This window comes from Cetorhinus maximus, chromosome 1 (genome assembly GCF_964194155.1).
Source record: "Cetorhinus maximus chromosome 1, sCetMax3.hap1.1, whole genome shotgun sequence".
NCBI lineage: Eukaryota > Metazoa > Chordata > Chondrichthyes > Lamniformes > Cetorhinidae > Cetorhinus > Cetorhinus maximus.
In genome coordinates this window covers 74,469,722-74,495,324 of record NC_135879.1, presented here as the reverse complement: position 1 = coordinate 74,495,324, position 25,603 = coordinate 74,469,722, and the positions used below count along the sequence as shown (strand labels likewise).

Below are 25,603 nucleotides of genomic sequence, written 5' to 3'. Positions count from 1 at the left end.
AACCTTTCTCTTCCTTAGTATTTGCACAGTTTTGTATCTTTCATGATCTATTGCTCCATTCCACTCATGATTCATGTACATACATTTCCCTTTTTACTGACTGTACCAATCTACCTCTTATTTTTCAGCCCATGAGGAAGGGCCCATAACTTCATTTTAAGCATCTAAGTTCGCCTTTGAGGCGGACTGGCCTTTCTATCCAATATTTTCTGTTTTTACTCTCAGCGTGGACGATGTTTCATACCCATATCAGTTCTGTGACTAATAATGTCACCAAATCGTTGACTATGAATCGGAAGGTAACTGCTTCACGGAAGTGAACTCTGGGATATGGTGGCTGGGTACAAGTTAACCAGTATCGCTCCATTATTGTAAAACAAAAACAGAATTACCTGGAAAAACTCAGCAGGTCTGGCAGCATCGGCGGAGAAGAAAAGAGTTGACGTTTCGAGTCCTCATGACCCTTCAACAGAACTGAGAAACATTAGGAGAGGGGTGAAATATATTGAAAATTTTTGTTTTTATCGCTCCATTATTGTGTTCGGTGTCCCTGCTCGACTGAACTCACTTTCTATCAGAAACCAGTGAAACTTTCCGTTCACTCCTTCGCAACATAGTGTTTTCAAAACCTTCGGAACTACAAGTCTGCGGCCTAGCATAAAACATGAGGTACATCAGGCCTGGGAAATACATATCGCGCACATTCGAGCTATCCAGTTCAACAGTCCTCCATCTGAGACAGCAATCTGAACAGTTTATAAGTATAGATAAAACCATATAGTTTATAATAGGTTGGTACAGGAATCAATTAATATAGAAGTGAAACGAGGCAAATGTTTTGATTGGTATGTTCTGACAGATATACACCATCGATTTTACAGAATCTCAAAATGTGTTTAATGACTTGTATTCTGTTGAGGGTTACCTTGTTGTAGATCTGAAGCATATACATGATTTAGTAAGCATTACTACTCTCGGTTATATCTAATCCCCAATTCATTGGAATCCCACAGACAATAACTTGGGCGGTGGATTTTTTAAGAGGCTTTTTATGGTGTACTTTTGTCAAGACACCTCATTGTTTAAAAATCGTGTCAGTAATAATCACCCTTTGCCCCCGTTTCCTAGAATGTTTTAATTGCTATAGATGTTAATTTAGGCCACATAGCCTATTGCTTCGTCATTTTGCATGTTTTTACAAAATTAAACTCAGTCAAAAGATGGCTTTTGAATAGCAGACAATACGCTCTCACAGTTTTTAATATGTTGCAGAAACCATGGGCAGCGCAAATCGCGCAATTTAAGTCGCAGCTAACGGCACATTGTACATTAAATGAGTAGAATGAGAACGGTCCATTCATGAGCAGTATATTGATGAGCAGTGATCGACGTTTGCCGAAACATGTGGCAAACGCTCTGACAGTCAGCCTTGACACGATGCGAATTAAACGGGCGATCGTTTATTCCATAAGTTTATCTCACGGCAGCACGTAAATTCAGGCATCGCAATGTTTGGAAATTGCAAACAATGAAAACTGCAACCGTTACAAGTTCTCTCGGGAGCTTTCAGAAAATCGAAGCTAGTTGGTCTGTGCCAAATAGTTTAGTGTGATTCATTGAACAAGATACGAATATTGACACCATTGCAAAACGGAAACTAAGGGAAACAAGTTGGAGTTGATTAAGTATAACTTTTAATGTCATGTCGGTCCTATTTTATTAACAGTATCTACATTTTTGATATCAACCATGCATTATGTATAAAAAGTCTTAACTTACTATTTGAATTTCCACAACAAAACCTGGAACGGAAGAGTCATGACTAGGACTGAGACAATTTTGGTTTTCGTGAAAAGGATCCACTGCTATGCTTCAATGTATAGCAGTGTATGCGTTGCCTTATTGAGAATGAACAGTCCCAAATAAATGATTTGGCAAATGCGTGTAACGTTATCTCTTCGGACTTTAGTGCAAAGCACAGTTTCGGCGTTACTGTACTAAACATTAAGAATGTTGCATAGTTGAAGCTCAGCATTGGGTTTTGTAAAATGCGTCTTAATACCTTGTAAAGCTACAAAGTAACATTCTTCCACCTTATTGCATCACGTGAGGATAAATGTTTATTGTATCGTGTGGACGAGGCCATAGCTCACTCGAACATGGGCGATCTTTATATGCAAAGGGTTAAATATTAAAAAAAACACAATGCAGAACAAAATGAAGAACAATAAGCACCAAAAGCGTATCAGCATTCGGTGTCCCAATTGTCCTGTAACAAACCACACCATCAGTGGGGTCGATATGAAATCAAATGATTTGCAATGATGGATGATGCGCTGATTCAAAGAGGATTGCTTGATTTCTTTTAGGTTGGACCAGGGTTTATTGCAATAATTTTTCCTCCGATAATATAAATGAGGTTAGCTACAACGAGTTAAAAGAATGAAATCAAGGAGAGCTCCCAGTAACTAATGTTTATAATACGTACTAAAATCCCATCGAGCACTTTGAACTTGCTCTGCAGTCCTCCCATGCTCATTCTAACAAGACCTATGAAGTAAAAAAAAAATTCTAATGCTTTAACACCGCAATATATTGAGTAAGCAAAGGAGACTTTATAGAAATTACCTATAAAGTTATTTTATTCATGTTGTAAGTCCATAGCGTGGTGGAATATTATGTCGCCGGAGCAGTGAACATGTTCTCATTCTGTCATCATGTCTTTGGGTGTAAAAACGCACACATGTCCTGTTCGGTTCTTCAGCCACAGCAACCCAAAGTCAATTATTGCACATTTGCACCAACTAAAAGTGTTAGAGGCAAAACAAAAGCGTTGAAGTTAACCAAAAGTCTTTTGCTTCATTTTGTTTGTTTGTTTTATTTTCGTATCGTGGAACAGTTTCACCTTTAATGTAGGATTTAGACAAGTCCACTCATCTGTGACCTTAGGAAAGACATGGAAGGGAATGTCGTGACAGGATAGTTTACAGAGCTGGAGAAGCTAACCAGAGAAGGGGATACTTGCGGTAGACTGAAGCTTAAGGCGCCAGCTGGTGTGTTTTCGTGATATAAAATGGGAACTCTCACAATCCTCTGGGCATTGTGAGAAAGATTGACCGCTTCCAGGTCTGCGGCCAACTGCCTTTTCCATTTGTTTCTCCGATTTTGAAACCAGATTTTGACCTGGGTCTCGGTCAGGTGAAGGGAAGCGGCAAGGCCCGCCCTCTCGGAGCTGCTAAGGTAACGTTTCATGTCAAAAGTGGACTCCAGCTGGAAAACTTGACTCCTGCTGAACACGGTGCGAGTTTTCTTTTTGCGACCGGATTTCTGGTCAGAGTCCGCCTGGCTCTTGACAGCCGGGTTGCTCTCCGCCTCTGACCTCCTCCCCTCCAGTAGCTCGTCCCCTTCTTGGCTGCAGACCTCCTTGTGGTTGTCTCCTTTGTCCGAAGCTGGCGGGGAGTCCAGATCACTGGCTGTGAGAGAAAAACAGTGCTCTTCCTCGGAGCTGGGGCTCCCTTGTTTCGGACCTGTGGGCACGAACAGAAATGGCAGTTACAGGTCAACTCCCGGATTATTTCAGGGGCCGAGGCGAATGTATTAAACAAAGGGAAGTGAACAGTAAAGGTTGTTAGTATTGTGACTGCCTGGTACTGTGTGAAATAATCTCTTCAGCAAGGACTGTGTGCTGCTCTACCTATTATCACCAAGGTTACATTAGCTGTAACATTACTAGCAAAAGGCATGACTCTGGGATCATTATCATTCGGATAAATCCAACAAAATCACCTTTATTTCGATCATTACTTCTTGATAGCAACCTATAAAATTAAAGAACTGACAGATTGGTTCCAATCTCACACACAGTGGGACGTATTTTTCAATAGGAAATTGGGGTGGGGGGGTGGGGGGGGTGGATTATTTGCAGTTTGGAAACAATGAAAGCAGCAGCAGGTTCGGGCCCTGAACGAGCACAGTACCGTTAAAGACACGAGGCTGGGTGGGAGGGAACTGGAACACAAAATGTAGAGAAAATGCATCCAAACGGGAAGGATTCTCGCCGAAGCATCAGTCGTGCTTGTTTTCCAAGCTGTAACCGGTCAGCCACGTTAACACCGTGGCTAATAGTAGAAGATACTTATAAAAATGGGGAGGGATTTGCAGTGCCTATTGCCTAGGTATTGTGTTAGCCTACCTGCGGCCCGTTTTTGATTTCAAATTTCTAAACCATGTTCGCAGGTCGGCCTCACTGTTTTATTTTGGAGTGGGATTAGTGGGGAACACCGGCCCACACGATTCTCACCGTTAACCCAGGCCATCAGCCGGGCGGCGGAATCAGACTACAATGAGGCTCATGTCATCAGCATGATAGCCTCGGATAGGTTTTTGTCTGAATGTAAAAAGCTTCCACGAGGGCAACCGGCCTCCCAGCCCGCGGGACGTTGACAAATTAACTGCCCCAGTGTTTACAGCACTGACATCGAAAGCAAGCGAAAAACTCATCGTCTAAACCCCGAAGCCATTTCTTGTCAGCATTCGGCTAGCGGGGGACCCATACCAAGGCCGGGGGGGGCGGGGGGAGGGGGTGAAGCGCTGCGGCCCTCCTGCTGTTTAATGATTCCCAGCAAGAAGAGAATGAACTTACTGTGTGGACTGGGGCAGCCGGCACATCGGGGCTGAGCCCCCGTGTACCACTCTAACATGCTTTCCCTGAGTGGAGAGGTCTGTGCACAGAAGCCCAGGCTGGAGATCTGACAGCAGAGCTGGTTGCAATGCTCCCCCGCTGTCCCGTTATGGAAAAGGCTCGATCTGGGAGGCACCTGCCCCGCGTTCTCCTCCTTTCTGTCCGCCGCCTTCCCTTTGCTGCTCTTCCGCAGCAGGTTCTCTATGAAGAAGGAAGAAACCTGGGCAGGCGGCGTGCCCTGAGCCCCCGTCACTTTGTCCGGCATGGTGTCCTTTCTATCGGCGAGTGGATGGACGGGGTCTATCTCCTCAAAGCCCGGGCGGCGGCTCCTTCCCCCGTTAAACGAGGAAGACCGAGTTTTCCTCTGGCGGGAGAGCGATTCCCCGAGCGATCATCGCAATCGGCAGCGAAAAGCAGCACCCCAGCGAACGGCTCCTCTCCCTCTCCGCAAACCATCAGCACATCGTCCACTCGGCGCCAGTCAGTGAGGAGAAGTGGGGGAGGGGAGTGAGAGGTGGTTTGGGGTGTGGGGGGGGAGGATTGTAAATGATGAAATTAAAATGTCAGCCGAGTTAAATGCTTAACATGCAAAGAGTATACCCACGGATTGGACGGGCACAAAGGCAAATGGGATTACTCAAGAAAATAAGAGAATTGCTTGCAATGAGTTCACTGCTCTGTGTTCAGACCGTGTGCCTGCGGCTACAGAGGCTTGTCAGTCAGTGCCTTTATTTAGGTCAATTAGGGAACAAATCACAAATCAGAATCCAGATCTAGGTCTCGCATTCCACACAGTGAGAGAAAGAGTGGGGCGGGTGTGTGTTTGGAGGGGGTGGTGGGGGCGGTTTAAGGAGGGAGGGGGGGAGAGCTTCTGCAAACACGATAAGCTATTTCCTATTGGTTGACACTAGGAATTCACTTCCTGTCAGTCCCCCCCCAAAAAATGGTCCTCCTGTCACACTCTAGTTAGTGGCAGACCGCTGAATGCTTTCTGAGGTGCATTTTGCCGGCTTCGGTACTTTGGCTTGTTCCCGTTGCAAACTTTATCAGTGTGGGCTAAGACGAAAAGTAAGATGTTCTGTTTGCCTATTGACTGATTTATCTTGTCCGGGGACTTAATGATGTTGTTCGTGGGACCAATACTGGGCAGGGTTTCCAAAACGATTATCCATTCGCAGACCCAGTTAACATCGGTGCTTTTGATTTAGAATTGATTTGCATTGTCTATTCGAAATCTCCATTATTCCAGTAAAATTAAATGTGATTTTGCACTTTGCCTGGCGGCGAAAATTTAAAAAAAAGCCTTTCTTTCTCCCGGAGTCGCTGTGTCGTAAAAAAAAGTGTTGAATGAAGCGTATCCACATTGTGTGTTCCGCAGTGCCATCCAATTTAAAACATGGGCAGAATTTATTGAGGGATAATTGCCCATCCTTGCATAAAGTGAATTGAACTTGACTGTACATTTACTGTGAAGCCGCCTCTTACTGCGCATTTTATCCAGTAATCGGTTTTAAACTCCCTCTCATTGTTGTTGTCTTGTAGTTTTAAGCCTGATCATGCTCGGTTCAAAGGACGACCAGTCACTGCAAATGTCAGCTTAACTCGGCGTCTTTGTGTGTTTTTTTTTATTCAGCCAGGTTCATTGCAATTCAATATATTGAGCTGATTTTCAGAACCAGACATGAGCACTTTGTATAGGTGAGTGACTTCTATTAAAACATTGAACCAGAACAAAAAACGTACAAATGGTATTAAATCATTTTTTTCACGATGCCGCTGATACATTGCCTATTAAAAGAAACAAAACAATTTCAAAGGAAAACTAAAGTGGCAATATGATTGCAACAAAGCACCATATTGGTTGGGGTACTTGTCTTTCACTGTTTGTGCGCATTGTACTTTTGAGTTGTATAATTTGTATACTTTCTACTGTATGAAGCGCATGCATGTAACTGGGTTGCTATGCAGTAAATGGCGATGTTTCAAGTGAAGGATCACTTTGCTGTATCAAGGAGCACAATATAATCATAAACCAACCCCTACAACTCATACCTCTGACCAGAAGGTACCTACAATATCGGCTGGAACTGTGCAGAGTGTGCGTGCTACAGATCGAAATGAGGCATCCTCTGCGTCCCTGCTGCATTATCTCTGCTGAAAATTAACCCATTTTTCATGCTTTAATTGCAAGTGGTCGCAATGTAATCATTCTACCTTTAATAGCCCAAGGAGTTCATTTGACTAACTGAGCTGCCTGCAACCAGTAGGAGCAGCTAAATAGCCCGAGTATAAATACATTATTCGCCTTAAAATCACTGGCCTTGATAAAATCGAGCTTGTGTAAATTCAAGTCGACGATTAATAGGATTTACACGTCGAATTTTAATTGTTTTAAAATACAGCATAGATGGGACCAGAAGAGAGTCACTGGCGTAGGTTTCCGTTATTGGGGCTTGTAGGCCTTAAAGATAAATATGGAACAGCGGAAACCTTTCCTAACCTATTGAGAGCTTGAATAGGACCGTGGCAGGCTCTACATCCAAGATTTCTATTTAATTTTATTGGTAATTGTAGGTGTGAGTAAAATACAAAATGGGATATTTTAATATTAAAAGTAACTTAGATAAATAATAGCCAATGACATTAGGTGCCAGTTTTCAAAACTTGTTTTTCCAAAGCAAATCTTCTTGGCATGACCTACGCAATATTTTTCCAGATTGTTGAAAGGAGAGGAAAAATCCCACTGCTCAGAGATAGGGTCGATGTAACATTAACCCCAAATATAATTCACCAATTCAGAGCGGAATCTTTGTTATCAATACACCGATGGTACCTGTAAACAGTCATTCTCCAATTGGTCGCTGTCCTGGATCATATATTTGGGCTTCTGAAATGTTCCAGTGAGGATATTTTTATCAATAATATGGTCATATTACCGCGTAATAGAAACAGCAGTTTGCAAAGTGATCGAATATGTTCTATTTGAACATTCACGATTAAAGTCCACGTCTGGTGCTGCATATTTCTGTTTAATTGTATTCTATCCATTGGGTCCTTTCAGCTGAGTCAACAGTTGTCTTGTAAATGACACGGCAGAAACAGCAACTGACTAACGTGTTAGGAAACCAACCACGCAAGCTGCTATTTTTCCCCAAAACCAGTGGCAGTGTCACAATTTTAAATTTCACTTGATTTTTTTTTGTACTGATGAGGCTTAAATGTTATTTCGTAACCTTGGTGACAGCCAAGCACATATCACTTGCCTTAGCTATACACAACTCTTTAACGTGGCCAGTTGTCTCCTGTTATAAACGATGCGCGGTATTTTCAGATTTCGGTTGGTCGTAACAAATCCGTGGTTATATTTTCCGTCCGGGCTCTTTTTGCGCTCGTACGAAATTCCTCTGGGCATTTTTTTAAACGCAGACATTGACCTATGAACATGTATCACTTCATTGGGAATGTTGGAACATTTTCTATCTGAAATGTACACTTGCCAACATTTGAAGGATCTGTCAGAGACATTTACTGTTAAAATAGTAACAGATTGTGTGTTGATTTTTAGGCTGGCTGATTGGCGTTTCTTCAAAGAGTTGAGGATTGAAATAAATGATTCGGATCCTGTATCCAAACATGTTGGATAATTGTTTGGCTCTTCCAGGTAAACATACGTTGTTGTATGTTTTTGGTACCATTTTTTAAAATGAACAATAACTGCAATGACAGAATACTTAAACAATACACACGAGGTATATGACAAAACCCTGCAATTATACTGTCAGCAATAATGGTTAACTTGCAATTGAACCTAGTAAGTGGGTGAAAAGTTCACTCGATCGTATGTTGTAGAGATTGCACTGTATTCTAATATAAAAGCAAAATACTGCGGATGCTGGAAATCTGAAATAAAAACAGAACATGCTGGGAAAACCCCAGTAGGCCTGACAGCATCTGCGGAGAGAGAAACCTGGTTAACGTTTCGAGTCCGTTTGACCCTTCCTCTTCCAGCTCTTCATACAGAATCGAAACGTTAATTCTGTTTCTCTCTCCACAGATGCTGTCAGACCTGCTGAGTTTTTCCAGCATTTTCTGTTTTTATTGTACTGTATTCATAGTCCTGTGACGAAACATATGTTCAGCTCACATCATTGCAAACTAAGAGAACGAGCACAGAGGACGTGGTAAAGGCAAAATACTGCGGATGCTGGAAATCTGAAACAAAAACAGAAAATGCTGGAAAAACTCAGCAGGTCTGACTGCATCTGTGGAGAGAAAAACAAGAGTTAACGTTTCGAGTCCGTATGACTCTTCTTCAGAGCAGACTCCTTCTTCTTCTGTGGTGTCGCTCTGAGATAGACCTATGTTAGTTGACCGGTTCACTTTATGTGGACTTTTTGTTCTGAGCAGATCTGGTTTCTTTTGACAATGACTTTCCATATATTAATGCGCTGAAGGATGACAGTGCCTGGGATGGAAGCCTTTTTTTTGTTGCAGGGAATTATTTTAATTTATATTTGTTACGGTCAGGCAATCATGCTGAGTCTTTGCATTTATGATTTTTGAGAAAGCTCCCAATGTAATACAGCTTACACATACACTTCCGCCACTCAAATAATTCTGTGGGTAAAAATACACGGTAGTAAATTCAATCCATTGATGAATTAGTGCTACCAACTGTTTGCATGTTTTTAGATCATTTGCAATTTCCCATTGATTATTATGTACTTGTTCTGGTTATCCTAAACTGGCTGTGATATTCCGTTAGCCAGAGTCAAATGTTCTCTGAATGCAAAGTTTTTTTTAAATTAGTTTTGAGCCTCCAACTATATGCCACAGTTGAACCACCAGCGTTTTAATAGAATACCACATTTTCTGTTTCACCAAAATGTAACTTCCATTCTCGCTGTTCTTCAAGAAACCTGTTAGTGTAGTTATTGTCGTTTTGCCTGGCTTGGAAACGGTCACCGGGTGTCCCGAGAGAATTCCAGAATGTTTCTGTAAATCTGACTGTGTAATTGTCTAATAGTGCCACCCACTTTTCAGCAGATTTCAGAGACATGCAATCCAATAATTGGTTCATTTGGAAGTCATGGCCCCTCCTATATCCAATTAAATTGCTCACAGCGTTTTCGTTTCCATAGCCTGGTGTCGGTTCGTTCCTTTATAACAGCAAGGAAGAGTAGACGGAAAACATACTTTCTAAAGAACAGTTCCCAGTTTTTTTTTTATTCCCAATCCGTTTTAATTATATTAAAGAGCCTACAAGTCTATTTAACTTTGTGGTACTACAAAAGTCCACACAAAATTATATCCTATCACGTGTTCAATAATATTGAATTCTGCATATATAAAGGCGGCAATAGTGTACGATGCAATATTATTTGCAGGCAGCAGCAAGATAATCGTGCAGAATGTCGATATTTGGTTGAATTCTGCTTTTCTACAAATTTAAAATTTTGATGTTAATAAATTATTTTCTTCACATCAGATTAGATTAAATTATATTTTCCGAAAATCTTATTTGAGCAGAATTCATGAATACAATGCCGCCATTGTTTTTTATCCCTTCAGAGCCCCATCCAAAAGCCGAAATTTCATGCATGTTCATAGCTTCCGATGGTTCACATATTTGCCTATTCTTACTTTCTATTAATGAACTACATCAACTATTCGTTCCCAATCTCCCTAACAGCTCCCAATCTGTTAGGTTCCTGGGCCTATCCTGCAATCGCAATTTAATGATCCTTTGCAAGGTGCGATGAGTTTATGCGTTATGCATTCGTTTGTTCAGCGTGCACCCGTCCAAAAACATATTCTCTCCATGTTTACTTAAAATTTCCGAATACTGAAGTATTCTATTCCCCGCCCCCTGCCCCCGCGCCCCGGAGTAATTCTAATTTAGCACCTTCGGTTGACTTACACTCAAATACACATCCAGAAATATTGCTCTCTTGTCAAAGATGTCCTTCCCCAGCGTCCACGCCACCAACTATCCCAAACCCCATTTACTATACAGGCAAACTGAATGTTAACTCTTCCGCCAGGTACGTGCAGGACAACTTGTGGTGCCACAAGAGTATTATTTTTGTCGCAGGTAGGGAAGGACAGGCGCGTATTTATCACGTTTAATTCCTTATACCAATGTAGGACACTACAACGATTGCTTAAAGGCAAACTCAATTTTTGACGAAGTGTGTTAAGCATTTTGTTTGTACTTGAATTGTCACATGGTGGATCTTGTGGTATATTCTGTTCTGACAGGAAATATTTCTACCAATTCCGCCGCGTCAGTTCCCTTACAATCACCAGGTTGATTCTGCTGTTCATCGCGCATTTATTCCTGCTCCAGCTGTCACCTTGCATCAGTTCAACCGCCCACAAGTGGGTGACTTTTCAATTTCCGCCCAGTTAAAACATGTCTCTTTCCAAACGAAGCATTCAGTTTCACACACCTCGGCTCTTACCAGTGCCAATAGGATTAGAGGGATAGTTGTAAAGCTGCCAACATAGAGCCGCATCGGCTGACTGGCGTAGGACCACCAGCACCCCGCCAAACCCCCTTCAAATTCAAGTGGAGTACATAACTTTGCAAATCCTTGCGCATGATTCTGCTTTCGCCAGGTGTTTTTAGGACATTTGCGGGGTGGGGGTTTGGCATACATATTTCATGATCTAAACTCACTGGGGGAAAATATGCAATGCTCTTTGAAATTACAGATGTGCCGACTGAACACTGGACCTTGTTATCCAGTCTCTGTTGCTGGTATAGGTGTGATTTAGTGATAAAACCTTTACACTGGAGCCGGTAAAATTGCAGCTTTGGCTATTTCCCCCTTGCCCTCAGTTAAGGTCGTGGAGCTGTGCTAATGGTAATTTATTAAAACTTATTCCGAGAATAAAAAAGCACAAGTGGACCGTTTCCAACAAAAAAGGACGGTTTTAGAAATGCCCCTCCTTTATTGGACCGTCTGGTTTACAGCATTAAGTGTAGCAGTCTGCCTTCCCGAAGTAACCGAAAGATCATTCCCCTTTACTGGCGAACCAGCTCCCGTGCTAACAGCAAAATCGATCACCTTCCCGGCAGCTCTGTGCTTACAGCTTGTTCAACTTGTCTTTCTCCGTAATTTCAGCAGAAGATTGTCAGCTGATCATCACGCCACCTTTAGACATGGCAATAAAAACCGCAGCTGAGCAGAGCGATGGGTTTTAGCAATCGCTGCCCCCAGCATTCGAGTTCACACTTGGCTCTTTAGTTTCACCCAGTATGAAATGAGTGGCAGTCACTACGGGTGGCAACACTTCAACCGTGCCTTCACCACCGAGGCCTCGCTTTTTTTCTCTGTACGCGAATATGAGATTTGTTGGTTGCTAGATGTATGTATTAAAGTAAGATGCATTAGTGGCCGATCATTTCATAATTTCTGAACATCGATCGAAAGTACATCATAAAAGCAAATTGAGTGGCATGCATACGGGCAATCCCTACGTATTGAATTATCACAGGAGTAGGCCATTCAGCCCCTTTCACTTGTTCCGTCATTCAATTAGATCATGGCTGATCTGTGTCTTAAGTCCAACTACCCGCCTTAATACCCTTACCAATCACAAACTTATAAACCTCAGTTTTGAATGTTGAATTGAGCTAGCTCCAATTGGAGAGTTCCAGATTTGCACTAACCTTTGTGTGAAGAAGTGCTTTCTGATAGGACCCCCAATTACCTAGCTCCAATTGGAAAGTTTATACCCCCTTGTTCTGGGCTCCCCCTCCCCCGCCCCAGAGAAAATAATTTCTCACTATCTACCCTTATCAATTCCTTTGATCATCCTAAGCATCTCAATCAGATTATCCCTTACTCTTCTATACTCAGAGGAAAACAAGCTTAGTCTCAAGCTTAGTCATCATAGAATCATCGAATGGCTATAGCGCGGAAGGAGGCCATTCAGCCTGTCTTGTTCATGCCGGATTTCTTCGAGTGCGATTCACCCAGTCCCACGCTCTGCCTTTTCCCCATAGCCCTGCATTTGTTTCTTTAGATAATTAATTAGTTCCCTTTTGAAAGTCACAATTGAATCTCCACCACACTCTCAGGCTGCGAATTCCAGATTCTAACAGCTCACTGCTTAAAAATGTTTTTCCTCATATTGCCATTGCTTCCTTTGCCAATCACTTTAAAATTTCTGTCCTCTGATTCTCGGACCTTCCACCAATGGGAACAGTTTTTCTCTATCCTATTCTGTCCAGATCCCTTGTGATTTTGAACATGCCTACCAAATCTCCGCTCAACCTTCTCTTCTCCAAACAGCCCCAGTTTCTCCAATCCATCCATGTAATCAAAGTTCTTCATCTCTGGAACCATTCTTGGGAATCTTTCCTACACCCTGTCTGATGTCTTCACATCTTTTCTAAAGTTTGGTTCCCAGAACTAGATACAACGTGACAGTTGAGGCTGAACTAGTATTTTATACAGATTTAACATAACTTCTTTGCTCTTGTGCTCTAAGCCCCATTGTATAAAACTCTGGATTATGTATCCTTTATTAACTACTCTTTCAACCTGCCCTGCCACCTTTGATGATTTGCACACTTATACCTCCAGGTACTGCTGAAACCCCTTTAGAATTATACCCTTTAGCTTACATTGCCTCATCTCACCCTTTCCACCAAAATGAATCACTTGACACTGCCATGAATCAATTTCACCTGCCATGTCCATTCCATCAGCCTGTCTGTCATTTTGAAGTCTATCACTATCCTCCTCACAGTTGACAATACTTCCAAGTCTTGTGTCACCAACAAATTTTGAAATTGCTCCCTGTGCACCCAAGCCCAGGTCATTAATGTATATCAAGAAAAGCAGGCATCCTAACATGGAGCCTGGCAAACTGTACCTTCCTCCAATCCAAAAAAAGGCAACCATTCTTCCCTACTCCCTGTTTCCTGTCACTTGGCCAATTTTGTATCCATGCTGCTATTTTCCTTTTGCAAATCCATGTACACCATATGAACCACACTACCCTCACCTACCCTTTCTGTTGATGGTGGGTTACAGTTTATGCAGGGAGGCTGAGTTGCTGTGGCAGCATGCGCTTTTACATACATGTTGCAGTCTGGAGCTATGGAGAGTGATGGTAGAGGCTCCAACATTCTTTCCATCACATGGTTGACTAGGAATCTCTTCCATTCTTACAAGCTGCCATTGGCATGTGTTGGAAGGATTTGCAGGCTAATTATCATCCCCTTTGGCTGAGTTATGAATGTAACTTCCTTAGACGACAAGCCCTGGGGTAGGACTGGAACTGGCCCAGAGGCAGGGATGCTACCCATGGCTTGACAAGACCTCCCATACCCTCTCCATTACTCAAAACAAAACCTCAAGTGAGTTAGTTAAACAAGATTTTCCTTTATCAAATCAGTTCTGGATTCCCTTAATCCTGTCCTCCTAATATATCCAATTTAGCCCTGGAATAATTCTGGTGAATCTGTGCTTTCACCCATTTGCAGTCCAGCCCTCTTGACATGAAATGGGTAAAAAATATTTCTTCCTTGGAGCAGCAAAGGTTGAGAGGGGACCTGATAGAGGTATATAAGATTATGAGGGACATAGATAGGGTGGATAGGAAGGCACTTTTTCCATTTGTAGAGGGGTCAATAACCAGGGGGCATTAATTTAAGGTAAGAGGTAGAAGGCTAAGAGGGGAGTTGAAGAGAAATTTTTTCACCCAGAGGGTGGTGGGAGTCTGGAACTCACTACCTGAAAGGGTGGCTATGGTAACATTTAAGAAGTATTTAGGTATTCACTTGCGTTGCCATAGCCTCCAGGGCTATGGGCCAATCGCTAGAAAATTGAACAAGTGTAGTCAGATCTTTGTTAACCGGCGCAGACACGGTGGGCTGAATGGCCTCCTTCTGTTCTATTAACGTCTATGATGAGTCTATGAGTATATGAAATAAAGGACAACATTCCAATAGCCTTTTACATTCTTTTTGCTCATGTCCACTCGCTATTTCGATATTCGGACCTCGAAATCCCTCTGTTCCTCCACAGTTATTAGCTTCTCGACATTTACAAAGTGCTGTGATCTATCTTTTTGAGATCCAACATGGATGACCTCACACTTGCCAACATTGACCCCCATCTGCCAGCGTTTTGCGTGCTCACTGCGTCTATTAACGTCCATTTCAAGCTTACTGCTCCCAACTACACCATTTACTGTGCCACCTAACTTAGTGCTGGATGACTTAAGCACTTCAAAATTCCAAGGATAACTAAGTTAAAATCTCTTCAAAATGTATAGTTCAATTAATGTTTTGACATATATACAGAAACAATTAGAGAGGAAAGGACAAGTTACGTGTAAATCTGACTTCAGGTGACTTTCCTAACAACATAAGGAACAGGAGCAGGAGTAGACTATGTGGCCCAGCCAGCCTGTCCCACGTTCAACGGCTGGTCTTGGGATTCAACTCCATTTTCCCGCCCATTCCCCGCATCCCTTAATTTCCTGAGAGACCAAAAATCTGGCTCTTCCCTAGTGGTTATTGGGCATAAAGGAAATAAAAGGATCAGCGAAGCTGGACAGAAATAAAACAAAGGAACAGAAGAGAAGGGGAATGTTGTCCTTTACCCCAGCCCTGGCAATACGCGGGAGCGGACTTTGCAGCCAGTTAGAAATACAGAGCTCCAGCATTACCAAGCGTATCATTGGAGCAATACCGACGGCCAGCTGAGAACACTGTGCTTTCAAAAAGAAACACGCTCTCTATTTGCACAATAATTTCAAAAGGGTAAAGACAGAACATCGAGTTTTTATTTATCAGTCAGACAGGCAGCGCGTTTTGACTGCATTAACACTTGTAGAGAACAATCACAATTGCAGATGAAGTTTAAACCTCCTTGGCAACTAGTTCAATAAACAGTCCGTAGTGTATTTGGTTAAAAAGCACAAAAATTTAAACCCTGTATTTGGGTGAAAATATTGAAACCATGACAATTTATTTTGTAGCATTATTTCAGGAATGAATGAAATCCTGATATTGAATTACCGTTTACCATTTAGTCATTTACTGGGCTATGTTATTAAAATCCAGAGCAGACACGATTTCCAAAATCGAAATAGAATTAATATTCTCCAATGTTCAATCGACAGATACAGCATTGAGTCGAGTGTCCTGCAAGCTTTGTATGAAGCACACTGATCACGTCATTGTGAGAACTAGTTATGAACATTTTCAACTCCGACAGTTTCCTCTGCAAAAAAGAGGGAAGCACAATGTTTAGAAGTTGATTTGTGATTGCATTACACATGATGCAGAGAGAAAATATTCCCAGCCCCAGTCAACCATTCACACTGACATAGCAATGGCATGTTTGGTCATTCTTAGCCGCACGTGGGAGGCACAACTTCCAAGTAAAAGCATTGAAGAATAAAACAAAGGTTTTGTCCACAATATTCAGCTATATCACAGAAATGTAATTTACAGAAGGATGCCATATGGGCATCACAGCCGAAAAAGTTCTTTGAAAGAGCTATTCAAATAGTCATATCCCCCTCCCCCAACTCTTTCCCTGTAGTCTTGCACATTTAAAAAATTTTATTTTCAAGTAAAAAGACAATTCCTTTTTGAAAGTTACTAACCTCCTTCCACCATCCTTTCAGTGGGTTCTAGCCGTCCTGGGATTCTTTTTATACATGTCACCAAGCCATACAACACCATGACGCCTGCATATTGATGGCTTCTGTGTCTCCACATTGAGGGAGAGTGCGCCTTGAACGGGGAGAGCGTGATGAATCTCACTTGGACAAACGCTTGGTAAGTTTTCATTTTGTTATTTTGTGACATCCCAATTCAAATAAGTTCGCCATCACTAGTTCAACTTGTCCTGTGTGGTACTCAGTAGCACACCGCACGTAGCCATTATTATTGCTTAAACATATTTTCAAATAGCCACGTGTTTGAAGAACGACTTTCTGGCAAAGCGTTGTTACTTGCCTGACACATGAGCAAAGTCACGTTTAAAGGCAGATAAATCTGTTTAAAGTGTCTTGATTGTTTAGCAGGCATTTGTTCTGTTGATAAATCATGGGGTGTCCTTTACAGTTTGCGCTTACATAAAATACATTCGGATGGATGGTGATGTAACATGACGACTTATCTGTAGTGCACAAAATTTATAATTTTAGGAAGCCTTTTAGCATTTAACCTTTTCTCTCCTAATATGCTGTTGAGTTATTTATGCTCTTTATCCAGAAGAACACTGTTTAGAAAACAGCTGGCTGACAGCAAAGGTCTGTCGGTCAGCTCAAGATTGATGCGATTAAAAACAAGAAAGACAATGCAATTACCATAGTTAAGGCAGAATATTGCATACTGCATCCATAAGAGCAAAATAAAGTGACGTCCATAACGTGATAAATTACAGTAAGTCTTTTGTTTAAAGGCATCTTTCGACAACATACCAGTTTAAGTGCTAATGGGGTGAAGGTTATTTGATATCGGTGGACCGTGAATGACTAAATTAAAACATTCTGGCAGCAGAAGAAACATAAAGATTGATCATCATACACTTGGAAGGGAACTGGAGTTAGAACAAAGTAAAACTAAGTTCTCTTTTCAGATACTATTCTGGCCCGATGTGCATTTCCAACTCAGCCTGTTCTATTAAAAAAATCAGATTCCCAGCGTGCATATAGGATATGTTTTATTACTTGTAATGAATATACCTATGGTTATTTAATCCGATTATTACCTGGGAGTCCAAACAACAAGTCCTGTACAAGTCATTTTCAAGCTTTTCTTTCTGGGGGTCTATCTACAAATATTGAGGGGGTGGTGGGGGGGCTGGGGAGGTGGTGGTGCTCCTGGAGACCTCCTCCGCATCCTCAAGGATCAGTTCCCAAAGAAAACCCATGTTGTCAATGCAGAAATGGTCTTTTATGAGTAAACAGCATCAGAAATAACGTGCTGGCAGGTCAACAAATAATGAAAAATAAAGGTATCAAATGACAGAAGAACAGAAGTCCTATGACCTCGCAGACCCCATGGGATCCCTCAGGGTCCAGAAGTGCCAATTTATAACACGTTTCAAGTGCTGCATCTCCTTCGTATCCCCTTCCCCCTTTACTATTAGTTACCATGGTTTACATCTGTTGAGTGTCTGCAAATCTGAGGATTATGTACGGAAATGGAAACTATTACTCTCAAAGCACACTATAAAACATGTTTTGTTCGAACCTATCCGCCTCTATATTCGCATTAAATCAAGTTGTGACTTATTGTATTTACTTTACAAGTTTAGCCTCAGTACCAAGTTGAAAATCATTTCATCTACACTTAACTCGCAGTGTTCAATTCGGAGTCACTGCTTCACCTGATTCCGGAATGAAGGTTAACAAGATTTCGTAATCTCACCACATTTGGGTTTGAGACGGAATGTACATTTAATGCATTTTCTAAACCAGATTTTACAAAGTGAGACGGGGATCACCCCCCACGATAATTGCTAAATTGCTCACCCTGATTCCAAGCTGAGAGAGCGGGGTTCCCTCCTAACCCATCTTTCAAACGGGACACAACTCTGGCACGGTGAGACTGCAGTTACGCCCAAAGCTCTCTCTCTCGGGCACGGCAGTTCCGGGCTAGGACTCAAGCGGGGTTCTGTTATTGAGCTAGTGTCTACAGGCCTGGACTGATGGTCTTGAAGTATGAGTTCAAACGCCACCATGACAGCAGAAGAATTAAAATTCAGTTAATGAACGAATCTGGAATTAAAAAGCCAGCATCAGTAATGACGATCATGTGTGCGTTGAATTGTCGTAAAAAAAAATCTGGCTCACTGATGTCATTCAGTGAAGGAAGTCTGCTGTCCTGACTTGGTCTGGTCTATATGTGACTCCAGACCCACAACAGTGTGGCTGACACTTAACTGACTTCTGAAACGGTCTAGCAAGCCCCTGGTTAAGGACAATTGGGGATGAGCAATAAATGCCACTTGTCAGTGACACCCTCATCCTGTGACTGAAATAAAAAGACACTAGAAAGTCAGGCTTTCTCTTGCTGGAGCCCGGACTGCAACTACCCTGAGAGTGAGGGGAATCCAGCACATAGGTTAAAAAAATAGATCGGTCTTCTTTTTTAACCTCAAACGTTATTTCCCTACAAACCGGCGATGTGCTGTTTGAAACAATCTTTAAAAGGTCTGAAAGGTGTAGACTGTTGTTTCGTTTGCAAACTTCATCTAAACTCAAAATCTAAAATCCCAGCCTCCGTATCTTTACGTGTACGTTTCCCCGGACATGTCATCAAACAGGACCTGCTCCCAACACTCGTTCAAACAGCTTAGTTTATTTTTTAAAGACTATTACTTTCCAGGACATGCATGTTTAAGGACATGCCAACGAGCGATTTCCAATCCAGCCGGGATTGACCAATTGGATGTATTAGAAGTAGACTGCTCTTTACCTCCTACTAAATCTAACCCTCCGATTGTTTGTTCGGATGTTTGTTTCTCGCCGTGTGGGTGAACCCAGTAAAGTCGAGTTTAGACCCGATTATCCTGGTTTGCCTTTTTAGAACGTCACCCGAGAATAAATCCACGAGGCAAATATTTCGCTGAACAAAATATTGATTTTCGCCGTCTCTCCTTTCTTCCAGAACTCTTACCCGCATGCATCCCTATTGCCAAATCTTGTAATCTATGCAACACTTAGACCTCATGCGAGTCATTGAAGCTTGGTTTTGTTAAGTGGTTATGTCCGGGAATCCAATCCGAAAGGCAAAAATCCGAAAGTACTGGCCCATTTGGAAAAATGGGTATGCTTACTTCAGCCTGTATCTTGATCTGTCTTGACTGCAGTACAGTGGAAGTTTTTATTTTGAGTAATGCATTATTCTTGCGGTTACATGGCCGATTCATTTAAAAAAAAATCCCGTACAGTGACAGTGGAAAAGAAACTCCCGAATGTTCCCGCAAATCTCCGAGAGAATCTGTCTTATCCTCATCAGGTTCAATACAAGTCGACAAAGCGGTTTACAGGGAGTCGTTTTCCTCAGTTAGCCTGACACGGTTGTCATCATGAATAATCAGTTTTCGTTCTCTAAAGCAGTGTGGGAGATGATCTCTATCGAGCGACAGCTAAGTTCAGTCACTTCTCCCCAACTGCCGCGGTTTGTGAATGTCTTGGCAATATTGTTTGCCATGTTCAATAGAACATCGATTGTGTTTTGGCAGTTTATTTCCGTGCACCCACAGAAAGTAATAAACCTGAAACACAGCTGCGGAATATAACCCACTGCAGAATCATGTCAGCCGTGGCAAGCTCTAGATTCCCTTAGAATGAACTGCATTTCTACTTTGTCTGGCAGCTAAATGTGTTATTAATATCAAAACACGTTACTGGCGCTAATTGGGAATCCACACTGTGCCGCGCGGGGCTAAACTGGCGTTTACTCTCATGTGTTTCCCCAGTGAGCAAATTCCCTGGGCCGCCTGTACCTATACCTTCAGCACGCACTCTCTCAAAACACATGTCGGAAATATTCAACAGACCAGTCGGCTGGCCTGGAAAGAGAAACAAAGCCAACATTTCACGTTGATGACTTTGGTCGGAATTGGAAACGGTTAGGTGTGTTAACAGGTTTTAAGCAAAGTTTAGAGGAGGGAACGAGGAAGGAGAGGAAAGGGCGACAGGGAAGGTCAGCGACAGGCGGAAGGCAGGGGAAGATCAGGCACCAAAGGGATGATGGTGCAAGGCAAAAGGAATGGTTCTGGAGGAGGCACAAATGAGAAGGCAGAATCATCACCAACAACTAACATCTGTAAAAATAGAGGTAGAGGGTTAGAATCTGAAATGATTGAACTCACTGTCGAGTCCGAAAAGTTGTTAAGTGCCGAATCGAAAGATGAGAGTGTTCCTCGAGCTCATATTGAGCTTGACTGGGACAGCAGAGGCGATGGGCAGAGAGGCCAGAGTGGGAGAGGGGCGGGGAATGTAATGGACAGGCGCTAGGAGGCTCACAGTCCATGGCTGTTTCACAAAGTGATCACAAAACTGTGTTTGGGTCTCCCCAGTGTAGGGGAGAGGGCATGGTGAGGAGCCAAGAGTGCACGGTAAATGGAAAGGTGAGTAAATGGCTGCTTCACCTTGAAGGAGTGTTCGGGGCCCTGTACAGTGGAAAGGGAGGGGGTACAAGTGTAGGTACAATTCTCTTAGTGATGATTCTGCTGTTTCTGACTGACGCCTTCCCTCTGGATCCACCTTTTTCCTTCTTGCCCTATTTCCATCTCCTTCTACGTTGCACCTTCATCCCTCTGATCATTTAACCTCTCCAGCCTTCCACCCTGCCCTTTTCTTCGCCCCTCCCCAGCCGCCCGCCTGTGCTCCCTTAAAACCCGTCACATCTTTTACTGTTTTCCAGTTCTGACCAGAGGCCATCAATTTGAGAGGTGAACCCAATTTCCCTCTTCAGGTGCTGCCTCGCCGGCTGAGTATTTCCAATACATTCTGTTTGTTTTATTTTAAAAAGATTTCCCCCATCCAAGGTATTATGTGTTTTTTTTGGATTAATGCTATACATTTACAAACCGTTTACAATAATAGTTTCCGGATTAAAGTGATTCGGGTTAAAAAAAAATTGTGCCTTGGGCAAAGCTTATCAGAGAAGAAATCTGCAGCCCACCATCGAACTATCTGAAGTTCTGCAATTCAAACAGTAGATCTTGCGTCATGGTTTTTAAGACAGAGGCAGCAAGGTCACTTTTGACGGCCTTTCAGCTTTTCAGTCAACCTCTCCCACCCGCTTAGCACGTTTTTAGCTATTGTACCTGTCACTAATAGCAAAAGCGCCCGCCCTCAATCTGGATCGCATTTCTGAAATTGAAAAGACCCCTTCTGTTCAACTTGAAATGCTTAATCTTGCGAGCACAGTCCTGCCGAGTCACGCATTAAGATAATCGTATCCCTCTCCTGAATGTTTTATAGAAAAGGACATAGCAGTGTACTGTGTCCCGAACTTCTGAAATTGTTTCACTTTGGGCTCCACTTTGTTATGTCTATTTAATCTGCTGACTGACAGATTCCGCCCCTAAATAAGATCATATGCACATAAAACACTGGCTGATACAGTTCATAGAATTAAGTGGATAAGGCAGAGTTGGAAATGAGATATGCAACTTTACAAATTGTCCTAGCCACTTATAAGAGAACTCCGGATGCGTGGGTGGATGAGTGGAATAAAATGCACCAAGGGAAAGGAAAACCGTTTGGATATGTCAGTTAGACACGATAATGTAGCCATGGGTTAACACGAACCTGTTTTTTGATTTCTGCCCATCTGGAAGTGTTAAACATTGGCAAATTGAGAAGAAATTTCCAAACCAATAAACTTGCTATAATCCCTAGCAATGGTTGCTAATAACATGTCTCTCTGAATTTAATTATTCCGATTCTGGCATTAATTTAAATCTTTGAAAATGCCTTCTGACTCTAGTTCTGCTTTAAAGACAGTGAATAATAGAATGTTAATAATATCAAAAAATGGTCGCATGAAATATTGCATTACCTGTATGTTTTATTTCTCATCGCAGTACAGGGAAATTTAAGTGAAAATGCGTTTCTTAAAATAACCTTTTTCCAGTCATTGGATGTGATATTTTGAGCGCCGTCCTTTGGCTGAACTATAAATAGCTCACGTTTCTGTGTTTTGTTTAGTTTAATTCTCTGTAACAATCCTTGGAAACATTTAAGGGATGTAATTCCAACCAACTTTTTTTCCAGTTACAACACGCGAAAATGCTACTGGGGACAAATAGAAAAGACAATATTTCGTAATGCTATTTATATGATGTAAGTTCTCTGTGTCATTAATGATTTTTTTCTGAGGCTGAATTAAAAGCACGCTAATGCGCATGTAACTTTAAACGTTGCTCGTATATGTCATAGCCGCTCGTGGTACCAGTTGTTTTCAGATATTTAATAAGTTTTCTGTTGATGTTCAATTAAATAGGACTATGAGAACACAAAATATGTTTAAGACTGTTCAAGTAATATTCTTTTGATAGAATAATATTTCAATGTTAAGGTCATGTAGCCGTATTGCTAAAATGTGCACGACAGTTCCTCTGTTAAAATAACCTGTAATAGGAAGGAAACATTGAAAACATCTTAAGAGTGCACATTGCTTATGGTGTCAGTATCATAAACGACACCAAACGTTGTCATGAATCCATAGGCTTGTTTGTATCTATGATAAATAAACAACTGTATCCCAGTTTTGGTGAACACATCGCTTTACATAACATGTAAACATTCCGTAAATCGAAAAAAAAAACAACTTCAAAAGTGGTTTCATTGTTTGACTTGCCGATATTTCTGTAAGCATGTTCTAACCCGCAGTCTAACAACTCGTACTGGTGCTTGTAATGCTACAGAGCGATGAGCAGGCGGTGCAAGTAGCAAAGCAAATCTGTGATTTCCATCTTTACTCTAGCTATGTCACAGACTCTTGTACAGTGGAAATCTGAGGTGCTAAAAGTACTCTTGTTCAAATAAACTCGCCTTTCAACAGGGATCTAATCTAAACATTTAAAATAAGCCAATTATTTAAATCGCCTGCTTTAGTGATTCCTGAAATAAAGGGCGTCGAGGGTTTCCTATGTCAAGTCGATTCCTTTAACGACATACAAAAGCAAAATACTGCGGATGCTGGACATCTGAAATAAAAACAGGAAATGCTGGAAATACTCAGCAGGCCTGAGGAGTATTTGCAACATTTTCGGTTTTTATGCTTTAATAACATGTAAAGGTAAAAGCTGCTAAAACTCAACTGAAATAAACACCACAAAAAGATATTCGGAGTTGGAAGGTGCCTAGAATTTTAAAGAAAAGTTAGACACCAGGACCAGAAGTCAGTTAAGGAAAATGCTCCGTTTGTCTTGTAATTTTCTGCATGGCCTTTGATCTTGTGCGGCTTACATTTGTTGAGCTCGATCTGGGAACGTTGAAGCACTAAAATGATAGGCAAACGACTATTTACATATATTTAAAGACGCGTTCCTGTATTTTTTAAGTGCATATTGTAATTAATGGTAAGCACTTAGCATATTATTTGATAATAGGAAATGCAAAGGTAGCAGCAATAAAAAAAACACGTCTATCATTAAGGCTTTGCTTGCTTTTAGAAATTCGTGGCATTGATTTTTGTACTAGGTTAAGAAACAGTAGAGAAATGTGGGCTAATGCGTTTTCCCAGGGGACTGGAGCAGACGTTCAGACTCCTACCCGTGAAAGTGCAGCAACCTGAGTCTTCGGTTTGAAACATTGACTTTCTTCTGCTTTCTTCGTTTTCTTTTTCATTTTTCTAACCAAGTAACCACACACACACACACACACACAACCTCCGGAGTGGAAATATAAAACAGCGGGGGCTACAATGAAGACGGGATTATAAAGGCTCCTGTTCTCTGTAAGATTTTTTATTAGTAGAGCAGCGACCTCATCTGGTGATAGTGCAGTGTTACCTTTAGTGGAAAGCGTCCAGTATTTCCTAAATAAAAACAGAAAATGCTGGAAAAACTCAGCAGGTCTAGCAGCATCTGTGGAGAGAGAAACGCAATTAACGTTTAACGCAGGTGCTGCCAGACCTGCCTGAGTTTTTCCAGCATGTTCTGCTTTTATTTCAGATTTCCAGCATCCGCAGTATTTTGCTTTTATCTCAGTGTTTCTTCTCCCCGGATGGGGTGGATTTTTGCTGCAGTGTAGTCCCATTCTCACTGACCTCACAAAGTGGTCATATCTCACCTGGGAGCTGAGACAAAAAGGGAAGAAACAGAAATACATTGCACGTATTTCACGACCTGAGGACTTCTCAGAGTGCATTAGGTCCAATGGTAAGCACTGCTGTAATGTTGGCAATGTCGCAGCCAATTTGTGTACAGAAAAGTCCTTCAAAGTAGCAATGTGATGATGACCAGATAGTCTGTTGAAAACAGAATAGAAAGGGCTGGAGAACACCACGTAGGTTCGGCAGCAAAAGGCCATTCAGAATATTACAAGACAAACAAAGTATTTTCCCCAGAGTTCTGGTCCTGGTGCCTGCCTTTTTAAAATTCCAGTACCATCCAGCTCTTCACTTTGTCTGGTGTTTATTTCAGTTGAGATTTTTTATTTAACACTTTAAAATGTTATGAAGGCATAAAAAACCGAAAATGTGGTGAGGGAGAGAGAGTTGACGTTTCAAGTCGGCGACCTTTCATCAGAACTGGAAAAATGTTATCTGCTCTCAGTGTTGTTGAGGCAGAATATTGTCCAGGAAGAAACTAGGAGAAAATTGTGGTTGTTTTGTCTGTGATCTCACACCCCACCCCCCCCCCCACCCCACCCCTTCATCAAAATTAGAAATTTGTGAAAAAGGCATTGCAGTTTTCTGATAAACCATGTGCTGTGCGGGACCCCCATCACCCAAGCCCAGCAGCTCAGAAGCTCCACCCTCAGTGAGAACAGGCTGTTGGAATGTGGAGGGTGTTGGGTAGCACAGCCAAGTGAAATCTTGTCCCTAACGAATATCCAGGCACACAGACTTTCGGTTATCTGATTTTACCATAAACTTTCCTTAAAGGAGGTTAGTCGCTCACTAATAGCTGTGCTAGATGCTTCATAGAAGGGAGTCACAGGCCCCGACACATAGGAACTGAAACTAATTCGGAAGATTCTCCCTAAAGACTTCTTTCTTCCGTCAGGCTGAAAGTGGCCTGCAAGCAACAGGTGGCCCAGATATCTGCCTACAGCACCAGAAAAAATAGAGTTGAAAATATGAAATATTACAAAGCCCCAAATCTTGTGCACTTTGAAACTTAAAATGAACTCAGGGCACTTCTTTCAGGGTGGGTGGTGGCAGGAGGGGAGGGGTCAGCACCAGTCTCAGCC

The 25,603-nt window shown here is 42.0% G+C and overlaps 1 protein-coding gene and 1 long non-coding RNA gene across 2 annotated transcripts in view; one reads left to right on the top strand and one right to left on the bottom strand.

Moving 5' to 3' along the window:
• Window positions 1-1,843: 1,843 nt before the first annotated feature.
• Window positions 1,844-5,190, bottom strand: LOC144680915 (homeobox protein HMX1-like). Its single transcript, XM_078542465.1, has 2 exons — window positions 4,643-5,190; window positions 1,844-3,527 (listed from the first exon to the last, which is right to left on the bottom strand). Exons 1-2 carry the CDS (start codon window positions 4,944-4,946, stop codon window positions 2,920-2,922), a joined length of 912 nt encoding a protein of 303 aa, XP_078398591.1. The 5' UTR covers window positions 4,947-5,190; the 3' UTR covers window positions 1,844-2,919.
• A 428-nt stretch (window positions 5,191-5,618) lies between these two features.
• Window positions 5,619-25,603, top strand: part of LOC144680928 (uncharacterized) — a 65,805-nt gene continuing 45,820 nt past the window's right edge. The window contains exons 1-3 of the long non-coding RNA XR_013576647.1: window positions 5,619-5,749; window positions 6,315-6,379; window positions 16,340-16,493. This is a non-coding gene — a long non-coding RNA (uncharacterized LOC144680928). The remainder of the gene's footprint in view (window positions 5,750-6,314; window positions 6,380-16,339; window positions 16,494-25,603) is intronic.